The sequence below is a fragment of the Haplochromis burtoni genome, unplaced genomic scaffold (genome assembly GCF_018398535.1).
Source record: "Haplochromis burtoni strain Fernald_Lab_line unplaced genomic scaffold, NCSU_Asbu1 Contig_232, whole genome shotgun sequence".
Taxonomy (NCBI): Eukaryota; Metazoa; Chordata; class Actinopteri; order Cichliformes; family Cichlidae; genus Haplochromis; species Haplochromis burtoni.
In genome coordinates, this window is record NW_024582593.1 from 217,669 (window position 1) to 229,073 (window position 11,405).

Below are 11,405 nucleotides of genomic sequence, written 5' to 3' on the forward strand. Positions count from 1 at the left end.
CAGGAATTGGGTTGGAGTGGGTAGGAACGTTTGATGGAGGCTGTTGTTGCATAGGCACATGTAACGTTCTTTCCACCAGGAGGTCATAGTAGGCTCTCGCAGTCGAAGGGGCGGCGGGGGGGGGGGGGCGTAAGTATCCCGGACCGAACCACTGACAAACCAATATGTAGATGACTCACTCCACCTCTTTGCGTCCACTGAGGACATTTGTGGAACAAATGTGTTGCATCTTGGTGAGTGTTAAAAACCTGACAAAAAGTCAAAGTGTTGTTTGAGGGTTAAGATTCTGCATCAGGCGCTCTCGCGGCATGTTTCTGGCCCATCAGACTCTGAATGTTCCAGGAGTTAAAACGAGATATGGTTGGGCTTGGAGGGTGGAGATATTTCTGCATCATGTTTAATGTTTAAAGGAAGGAGTTGCTTCAGTAATAAAAGCTAAGGTAAGGTAAGAATGTGTTGGGTCATCGGGTACCCTTTTATGTATGTGTGTGTGTGTGTGTGAGAGAGTGTAAGAAAAGAGGGTCAGAAGTAAACTTGCCACCTGAGTGGCTCCGCAATCTGAAACCACTTTTCAGTTGCCACTCTGTATGCGAGCTCGTCCACAAGAAGCCACAACCTGTGTCTATGCCTGTGTGTGTGTTTGTGTGTGTGGGGCTATTTCACAGTTTTCCCATTTGAAGTAGCTTTTGATAGGCAAATTCACCTATTTACTTTTGAGAGGTCTAATCCGTGAAATCCTCTCAGATGGAAAGGTGTTGGACCGCAGGCCAATTTGTAAGGTGGTATTAGGACAAGCGTTTACAAGCACCTAGACGCGCAGGTGCGTCTGTGGAAGCCAGACACGCGGAAATAAAACAACTGAGAAAGCCACAGGGGAGCTGCTCAGCTAATTTTGTGCTCGCTTCTGGGCTGTGGGCCAATTTGTTGGATGCGTAGATATGTGGATGGTTTGGTATGTGGCGGGTGGTTAATGGGATGGTTCACAGGTTCGCCTGAGGCCGGGCGGCAGACCTTACCCCGAGTTAGCATTCTATTTTCCCTGTCTGTGGCTGATTAGAATAGGATATGGCAAGGCAGAAGGTGAGGCGTCGTTCTTTAAGGTTTTGTTATGTTGGCATCTTGGTAAGTAGATATTACCATAAGGAACTGCTGGTTCAATTTGGATGTCTACCTTTATTCTGAAAACACTACAGCAGAATCAACCACACCCTCAGGTTTTTGGTATGGCTCATGTCAGTGGGCAGGGACCCAGATTAGCAACTGGGGGAAAACGGTTCTTTGTACAGCTAGGCTGTTCGCTACACTCTTCTAATAACCCAGGTATGGTGCAGAGGGACCCTAGTTTTGGATAGGACACTTACTCTCGAGAAATGCTGCTTGCGGTAAATGACGGGATAATTAAGGGGCAGATTTTACATAAAATTTAGCTCATGGTTGCACAATATCACGACATAAATAGCGGGATTGTGCGCTACCTTGGGGTGCGCGTCTCCTGCCCCGAAGTATAAAGAACTGCCATAGCTCATGTTTATTATAGCAGAACTCAGTATAAGAGTCGGTCCATTAACTACGGAGCGCCTCTTCACACGACCTCAACATCACCTCCCCTCACTATTAGACAGTTGTTCAGTACCCGTTTTTGGAGCGCAGTGCGGATCGTAATTTCGTGAGGTGGAAACGATCGCATAATCCACAGGGGTGTCTGTTTGATACACGCTGGGAAGGCATTGTTGATCAGATAACGCGGGCTTTGAGTACTCTATAAATGGACATCTCTGTTGTCTCTAATTCTGTGGATGCTTACTAGTCATAAGGTTCGTCAGGATTTAACCTACAATGCAGTCATCAAACTCAATATAGGGTTTTTAGTCTCTTACACCTAAGTGCTTTGCTCTAGACAATAAAACAAGCATTCCGGCTTCGCCGGACACTCGAGCCTTATAGGCGCGTTACAGGAGAATTGTTCGGGCCTCGCCAGAGCAGCTAAGAGATTTCCTAATAGTGCAGTGTACCTGTGGAACTTTCGAGAGAATTCCCTCCAACCTTTCAATTGTTAGCTTCCCGGAATCATGACGGAATACCTCCGACTGATCCACGACTGCGTCGCGCCTTCGGTCCTTCTGAAACTCACGCTGTACAGGCTAAAAACGTTAGGCTAAGATCTAATTTGCTGGGCACGTTGTCTGGGGAGACTAGCATGACAGAGAAATCATCTACATCTTCATAAACAGGCGTAGTTGCGTTAAGTAATTCTATTGTCCCGTTGATATAGTGTAATGTTAATATAAATGTTCGCATGGACTTTTTACGCTTATCCACATTTTAAATGGAAACTGTGGAGCCAACTGCGCAGTAGTCAGCATGGAACTGACGCGTGACTGATAGTGTTTCGATGTACGCCAGTGGGGTGAAGAACAGGAGGGCGTTGGTGATTCAGGAAGAGCACCAGGTTAATTTAAATAAGGTCCATGGGATTTCGGAGAAAGTTCATTAACGGGGATGGAACCGTCATATTTGGGGGGATCTGCACAAGACATCTGCCCTTCCTCCATCTGAAGAAGAGAAACAGTATAGACACGGGGCTAAAGAAGAATCCCTTTCAGCTGTGAGCTAAAGTATATGGCAGGCGCAAGGTGGCCGAGGGCTTTGGAGGGGATCTCGCCACATCAAAGGGGCCTTCAAGTATCGGAGGAAGAGTATTCCTCCTTCACTACGCGCGCTTCTAGGATCACATCCATCTGGAGTTTTGACATTTTGATTAATTTATCCACAAAAGTGAATTTTAGGCGCACGTGCTCAATGGTGGGTGGGTGCCTTCACTGGGAACTGCACTTGCATATATATGTACAAGAGCTGGACAGGTGCGTGGTTTGGAATGTGTGGGACGTAGCTCGACCTCGCACACATGGACAACACAGATACCACTCTGGATTCAGCGCATTATTACGATGGTCTCATGTGTGAGCCAGATGCCCCTCGTGGTGCAGATGGGAAGGAGTCTTGGCCAGAGTGAGCCTTATGTTGTAAGTTTGAGGGGCGCTGGGCATTAGATGTCAGGAGAGACTGCCTTTGATGTCTGTTCTTCGGGGCGATTCAGGACAGAGAACGGACAGAGGTAAACGGGCACTTTGTGGGCACACCAGGAGGGGCGGCTGAGAATACCTCAGGGGAATTTGAGCGCTCGGAAAACTAGGGAAGGATTGGGCTTGTAGGATGTCGATTAGATGACCCCGTTGATATACGCCTCTATTGAGTAAGGGCGTCAAAACAAGGTCTGGCATCAGCCAAGAGGTTCCATAAGGAACCAAGAGGTGGTCAGACGTCACTGATGTGGGGTTGGCGTCAGCTTGACGACGGGAACATTTTTGCGTGGGGGGCCTCGTTTAGGACTTATTGGAGGGTGAGCTGGAGTGACAGACGGAAAATGTGGAAATGGTCATTTTCTGCGTACATGGGGGTAAGTGGTGTGGTTACCGCGCGGGATTAATCGACCTGTCTCCAATCTACAAACAAAAATGACATACAAACCAGAGAATGGCTCTGGTTCTGGGTACATCCTTAAAAGCGGTGGGAGAGGAGGGTTTGAACCTCCTGCGGGTCCTTTTCTTAACTTTTGGAGGGGTTTCACAGAGGGTATAAGAGGACCGAGAGGATAAGATTTGTAGGTACTCGGAAGGCAGGGGATAAAGAGGTTAGGTAGGATAGACCAAATATATTCCTCATGGCATGCCACTCCCGGGCTAGGGCGAACTCGCATAGGTGCGCGCGCTTTTTGAATGACCATGTTGCAACGTGCTTGTTTCAGCATGCATGCGACCACAAGAGGCGAGCATCAGTAAGTATGCCCCTCAGCGTTATTCACAAGAGAGTACGTTAGTCTTGGCCATGGGGACATGTTTCTTGAATGCCACTTGTAGGGCCTACGCACCGGGGCAGAGGGTCAGCTGATCCTGGCTACACCCGTCTCTCCTTGGAGGCATCATTTCTTGGGACGCAGGTGGGGAGCCGGTTTGGGCCGTTGTACGGCTGGCGGATTACTACACTCCCTGTTTGATTTTCTACTATTAACTTCAAGATATTTTTTCAAAAGGAAAGGAGCACTAGCTAAGTAGAGGGTTCTTTATTCCTCGCGCACGGCTTTAGGGGGCACTCTATGTCTGAGCAGCGCCAAATCGGGTGGCAGGAGATGTGGGGAGCAATAGTTGGGTCTTTGGCTCATTAGAACGAATGGAGTCGAGAGGGAGTGAAGTTAAGGATAGGAGATCGCACATTCGGCTCTCGGTGATAGAGCACAGCCACATACGCGATTTTTTGGTAAGATGCTTCAGATACTGGGTATAGGGATATGGGTTTCCTAATACAGGGGTTTTCTGTGTCGGACTTAATCGCAAGGTGAATGAGGGTTTGTCAAGCATACATTTTACAGATTTTTACTGGAAACTTATTCTTTGGGATGGACTTATCGGAGGGCGACAATTGGACCATCACGGGGCTCTCCGGACGAGCCTCCTGGGCCATCGGGGCTGGGCACGCGCCCCCGCTTTTCCCGATTCATCTCTCTAGGGATATTACCACCAAGGGGGCTGGCTTAGGAGATACACATATAGTAATGCTGAACTACTTTCTACGGAGGAAATAGTCCCTTACGAAACTGTTGACAGGGTGTTCTGCTTATTGTCCAGAATATTAAGTTCTCTAGGCAAAGATGTTGCTGTTGAACTTTTTTGACATGGGGAGTAGCACAACCTAAATTCCACTGAGCCTCATTGTTTTGGGATGGCGGAGAAGTCTCAGAGGCAGATGTGTCAAAACATTGGCAAGTTGGCAAATCAAAGCTGCCAACCACTAGAAACAAATGTTACTGAGGAGACTCTGAGAGCCCTTAAACACTCCAATGTGATCAAAAAGCACTGATGTGTTATTGTATGCCAGGAGAGAGCTGTAAACAGAGTTTTGAGGTAAAGCGCTGACAAGAGAAAGAGTGATGAAGTTTAAAAAAAATGGAAAGAAAAGAAAGACGTGGAGAAAATTTCACGCTGGGAGTTCGAAAGTTGGAAAAAAAAGGAGGGGGAAACGCAAGGAGAAGAGCATTCGTCGCGAACGGAAAAATGACAGCGGCCGAGAGGGGGTGCAAAGCCTGCAGATCAAGAGCGGAGGGGAAGTGGTGCACGCATTGATGTGGGTCACCACGGGATAGGCACGGCGTGGTGGTCGCTGACCTTCACCCTGTCTGGTCATCTTTGCCACGTCTCGGACATGCGTGGGGGGCTGCTCATGGGACACGCCGGGAGTCATCGATTAGATACCGTGTATCGCTACAATCGAACCGAAGTCGCGGGTGGTTGGGTAGGTGAACGACACTTCTTAGGGAACTAGGAAAAGCGCAGACAAACCAAAACAGCATTTCCTTACATAACCACAACAGTTCTACCAGGCCAGCAGCCAGACATTCAGAGCAGGTCACTATGGAAACCGGTGGTAAACACTTGGGGAAACAGCCAGATGCCCGATCCAGAGTTCACTTAGTAACTCCGGGATTTGGGCGCAGGGTAGTTTAACTTCAGATACAGGTTCGTTTTTATTTGGGCTGCGCTTTCACTGGGCGGTTACATTGGCTACGGTCTCGTTGATTCACAGCCATGGCACCCTGATATAACTGCCTGCCAATTTTACTCACTCGGGAAATATAGAGCGTCAGGCCCCGGTGCGCTCATCTCGGGGCACTAGTCGGCTGGTTGGGGAAACAGCCAGATGCCCGATCCAGAGTTCACTTAGTAACTCTTAGCGGGTTTCACTGACTAACATGCTGTCTGGATTCAGCTGGCACTGATTAATGCTGCCATAAATGACTGTCAGCTCGCTCCCCACTGTCCTGTCACGTCCTGTCTGAGCCTGGACAGATGTTTGGAGCTAATTATGTCACTGACTCACTTGTGGCACCTTGATTCATCTAATCAACAACAGATTTGACAGCCTTTTGTTTGTCTACAGTATGTGTTGCAAGCAGAAACCATCGGTTTGATGGAGATGATGGAGGCACTTTTATGTAAGATTGACATTTGGGCGGGAATCGCTATTTACTATATTTAGCATAACTAAACCCCAGAAAACACACAAAAAAATATTTTTTTAATCACAACGTGTCCAGTTTGATCTCAGAATATCATACATCTGCTCTCCTGTGAATTAATAAAGCCTTAAAATAGTCATAAATGCAAAAATGACATTGCTGTAATAACTAGGACTGGTAGAGAAAATGTTACACTAAAAAAAGAAAAACTATATAAGTCAAAATCTTCTCAAGCAAATGTAAAATGGCCTCGAACAGAGGGCTGGGGGCCGTTTTGTCCCAGCAGGTGAGGGGGGCCGACCGTCCCGTTCTTTACATCAGCCGGAAGCTGGCGGAGCGCGAAAGGCGGTACAGCACCGTGGAGAAGGAGTGCTTGGCTATCCGGTGGGCGGTCGACTCCCTTCGCTATTACCTCCTGGGGCGCTCATTCACCCTCTGCTCGGACCACGCCCCGCTGCAGTGGCTTCACCGCATGAAGGATGCCAACGCCCGGATCACTCGGTGGTATCTGGCTTTGCAGCCTTTTAAGTTCAAGGTGGTCCATAGGCCGGGGGCGCAGATGGCGGTGGCCGATTTTCTCTCCCGCTCGCGGGGGGGGGAGTAGGTTCGGCCGGTGGGCTTCCCGGCCTCAGTCGGGCGGTGGGGGTGTGTGGCGGAGGTGTGGTCCGGGGCGCGGCTGCAGGGGAGGAGTGGGGCAGTGAGCTCAACGGGGCGGTGCTGGTAAGAACAGCTGATCGTGATTTTGGGACTGATGGTGGTTTTTCCTTCCCTTTATATAGTGAGGTGGAGAGGAGCGAAGGAGGAGGAGCTGGGGAAACCGACCGCTGTCAAACGGTGTTCAGCTGTCATTGTATGCATTTCACAATAAACGTGCATCTGAGGCTAAAGACGTGTGTGTGCGTGTATCTGTGCCTGACGTGTGTCACAATGATATATCCTGCAGTTCAGTTTCACCAACCACACCCAGGCCTGATTTCTGTCTGTCAGGGGTTGTGTGTGGAGGCATGGAAGAGATGACCCAAACGCAGAACTCACAGTGCAGAAATGATGAGTGATTTATTGGACGGGTGAATGAACAAAGCAGGAACGGCAGAACTGACTAGCTGACTGAAAGACTGAGTGGCTGGCTGAATAACTGAGCACTAACGGGAACGACACATATAACATCAATGACACGACAAGGGCTGAAGGGAAGAGAGGACTTAAATACATGACTAACAATGACAACGATTGGAGACAGGTGAGTGAACAGTGAACGTGAACTGAAAATACTGGGTCAACGACCCAGCAACCCTGACAGTACCCCCCCCCCCTCCGCCACGTGGCCGGTGGCCGGCGGTCACTGAGCAGGTCCGGTGGGCGGCCACGCCGGCGATGATATCCAGAACGTGGCTGGGGCGACGGCGCGGCAGCCACAGGACCAGGCGAAGCAGAGGCTGAAGCTGAAGCTGGACCAGGTGAAGCAGAGGCTGAAGCTGAGGCTGGACCAGGCGAAGCAGAGGCTGAAGCTGAGGCTGAAGCTGAGGCTGGACGAGGCGACGGCACAGGAGCCGGGGGTGACGGAGCCACAGCTGTAGAGCCAGCAGGCGCGGAAGCCCCTGGCTGAAGAGCGGCCGGGCCAGCGGGCGCGGAAACCCCTGGCTGAGGAGCAGGAGAGCTCACAGCTGGCTCTGGGTGCTGTGGCTGCAGGTCCGGGAGGTGAACAGGATGGTGGATGAGTGACTGGACCAGAGACTGATCAGGAGATTGGGCAACGGGCAACTGGACTACAGGGTACTGGATGACAGACTGAACTGACTGGACTACAGAAGACTGGACAACAGACTGGACAGGCTGGTGGACGGGCGACTGGGAGACAGGAGGCGACTGGACTACAGACTGGACAGGAGCTGACTGGACTGACTGGACAGAAGCTGACTGGACTGACTAGAGTGACAGGAGACTGGCGAGGAAGACGGTGGCGGCCACTGAGCAGGTCCAGCGGGCGGCCGCGAGGAAGACGGCGGCGGCCACTGAGCATTTCCGGTGGGCGGCCACACCAGCGATGATGTCCAGAACGTGGCTGGGGCGACGGCGCAGCAGCCACAGGACCAGGCGAAGCAGAGGCTGAAGCTGAGGCTGGACCAGGCAAAGCAGAGGCTGAAGCTGAGGCTGAACGAGGCGACGGCACGGGAGCCGGGGGTGACGGAGCCACAGCTGTAGAGCCAGCAGGCATGGAAGCCCCTGGCTGGAGACAGGCAGGGCCAGCGGGCGCAGAAGCCCCTGGCTGAAGAGCAGCCGGGCCAGCGGGCGCGGAAACCCCTGGCTGAAGAGCGGCTGGGCCAGTGGGCTGAGGAGCAGGAGAGCTCACAGCTGGCTCTGGGTGCTGTGGCTGCAGGTCCTGGAACTGAACAGGATGGTGGATGAGTGACTGGACCAGAGACTGATCAAGAGATTGGGCAACGGGCAACTGGACTACAGGGTACTGGATGACAGACTGAACTGACTGGACTACAGACTGGACAGGAGCTGACTGGACTGACTGGACAGGAGCTGACTGGACTGACTGGAGGACAGGAGGAGACTGAGCTGACTGGAGGGCAGAAGGAGACTGAACTGACTGGAGGGCAGAAGGAGACTGAGCTGACTGGTGGGCAGGAGGAGACTGAGCTGACTGGAGGGCAGAAGGAGACTGAACTGACTGGAGGGCTGAAGGAGACTGAGCTGACTGGAGGGCAGGAGGAGACTGAACTACAGGGCACTGGAGTGGAGGCTGAACAGCAGGTGAGTGAACTGACTGGAGTGGAAGCTGAACAGCAGATGAGGGAACTGACTGGAGTGGAGATGCTAAGGGATGAACAGAGGTAGGCGAGGCTGACGACGAAGTTGAGGTTGGTGTGGCTAATGGCTGAGCTACAGACTGAGCTAGTGACGGAGATAAAGCTACAGCTTGGGCTAGTAAAGCTGGTGCCTGAGCAGGGGACAGGTCAGCTAATCTAACTAGGGATAGTGCGAGGGCGTGAAAGGCTGGGTCAGGAGGTGGATGAAGTGGTGAAGTAGCAGGTGAACCAGTTAGCTCTTCCAAGCCTCTAGGGAGGTCAGGCTGGGTTCTGGCTGCCCTCAGCCTGGGCACTGGGACAGGCACGGGAGGTGGCTGGACACCAGTCACCCCCACCCGAGAAACAGAAGCGGGTGTGGAGGAAGACTGGGTCGCAGCTGCCCTCCTCCTGGGAGCTGGCACTGATGTGGGTGTAGACTGGGCCCTAGCCATCTGAGGAGGTGAAACGGCTGAAGGGGAAGGCCGAATCTGGGCCGTCGTGCTGGTGGGAAACGGCTGAGTAATGTGTGTGGAAATAGTGACTGGGTGTGTGATACTGGCAGGTTTATCGGGGATTGTTCTGGTTTTTCTGCCACCACTATTTACAGTCTTTAACTGAACAGTCTTTGGGGGAGCAGAGCAGAAAAACTCTTCCCAGTCCACATCCTCATCTAGGAGGGAAACTCCCCATGAATCAGAGATGAGTCTATTTGTTATTTTAGGTGAAGAATCAAATGAGGAGGGTGGAAAACAGTCACTGGAACTCACCACCGGGAGTTGCTGAAAATAGTCCATGTTATGGTGGCGTGTGCGCCACTTTTTCCGGGAAGAGGAAGCGGGCGGGGTACACAGCCGAGCCTCTGGCGCGGGAGCCTCTGTTGAGCCGAGGTGGGAAGCGGAGCCGCTGTGCCATGGCGAGGTTGAAGGTCCGGTGAATGAGGCAGGTCGCGTGTGAGCGAGGAGCGGACCCGCGAGAGAGGGAGCCGCCGAAGCGCAGCGCAAAACGCCTACTCTCCGTGGCAGATGCTCCGGTGCATGGGAGGTAGCAGGTGGGTGAACGCGGCGTCTCCGAGGCCCGCCCAGAGCCAAGCGAGTACCCTCGAAGACGTGCTCTCGCTCCGCGAAGAGCCGCTGTCTCTCCTTAGGAGGAGAGCGCTGCCTCCTGCCGCTCAAAAAGGTCCGAGTCCGCTGGGTCAAAAGCGTGTCTTCTTGGCACGGGTCGTGTCATTCTGTCAGGGGTTGTGTGTGGAGGCGTGGAAGAGATGACCCAAACGCAGGACTCACGGTGCAGAAATGATGAGGATTTATTGGAGCAGGTGAATGAACAAAGAAGGAACGGCAGAACTGACTAGCTGACTGAAAGACTGAGTGGCTGGCTGAATAACTGAGCACTAACGGGAACGACAATATAACATCAATGACACGACAAGGGCTAAAGGGAAGAGAGGACTTAAATACATGACTAACAATGACAACGATTGGAGACAGGTGAGTGAACAGCTGAACCTAATGAACTAATGATAAATGGGAAGAGGACTGAACATAATGCACACAGACCAAGGCTAACACAATAAAACAGGAAGTGGAACAGGCAGTAGATAAACAGTGAACGTGAACTGAAAATACTGGGTCAACGACCCAGCAACCCTGACACTGTCAGACCCGCTGAATCAAGAAATCAACTAAAACAGAACCTGTCTGACAAAGTGAAGCCGGCTAGAAGATCTCAGAAAGCACCACATCATGTTACGATCTAAAGAGACATCTGATAAACAAAGTCAATAGCATCTATCAGTCTGGAAAGGTGTACAAAGACTTTATCCACAAATGGTGAATTCAGAGAACAGTGCTGAACCTTCCTAGGAGTGACCAGAGTGCCAAAATTACATCTGGCCCCTTCTTCAGAACTGAAGCAGCTTCTCGGATGAGAGATGAAACGTCCTCAAGAAACTTTAAGAGTTCCAAGACTTAAAGAGGTATCTTTCCAGGCTCCTTAGACCAGCCTACCAAAATTACTCCAAGAACGCATGGACAACTCATCCAGGAGGTCGCAGAAGATCCAGAACAACATCTAAAGACCTGCAGACTCAATTAAGGTCAGATTCAACAGTAAGAAAGAGACGGGGCAAAAATGGTCTCCGTGGGAGAAAAACCACTGCTGACCAAAAAGATCACAAAGACATTTGCCACCAAACATCTGGATGATCCCCAAGACTTCTGGAATTTTTATTCTGTAGACTGACGAGACAAAAGCTGAAATTTCTGGAAGGTTTGAGTCCCATTACATCTACATCAAACTAACAGCATTTCATACAGAAAACATCACAGCAGGAGTCAGACACTGTGGTGGTAGTGTGATGGCTTCTCTGATGCTTCAGGATGACTTGATGTGACTGATGGAACCATGAATTCTGCTCCATACCAGAAAATACTGAAGGAGAATTTCCTCAAGCAGTCAGGTTATGCAGCAGGATAATGATCGAAAAACACAGTAGATAATCCACCTCTGATTGGCTCAAAATAAACAAAGGTTTTGGG

The 11,405-nt window shown here is 51.1% G+C and overlaps 1 protein-coding gene across 1 annotated transcript; it reads right to left on the bottom strand.

The window, feature by feature from the left end:
• Nucleotides 1–7,708: 7,708 nt before the first annotated feature.
• LOC121815506 (proline-rich protein 36-like) lies at nucleotides 7,709–10,212 on the bottom strand. Its single transcript, XM_042226876.1, has one exon. The coding sequence runs from the start codon at nucleotides 9,660–9,662 to the stop codon at nucleotides 7,809–7,811; it is 1,854 nt and encodes a 617-aa protein (XP_042082810.1). The 5' UTR covers nucleotides 9,663–10,212; the 3' UTR covers nucleotides 7,709–7,808.
• Nucleotides 10,213–11,405: the final 1,193 nt, after the last annotated feature.

What these genes read in the sequence shown, in the direction of transcription:
- LOC121815506 (XM_042226876.1), bottom strand. Translation starts at nt 9,662, where the DNA reads ATGGACTATTTTCAGCAACTCCCGGTGGTGAGTTCCAGTGACTGTTTT.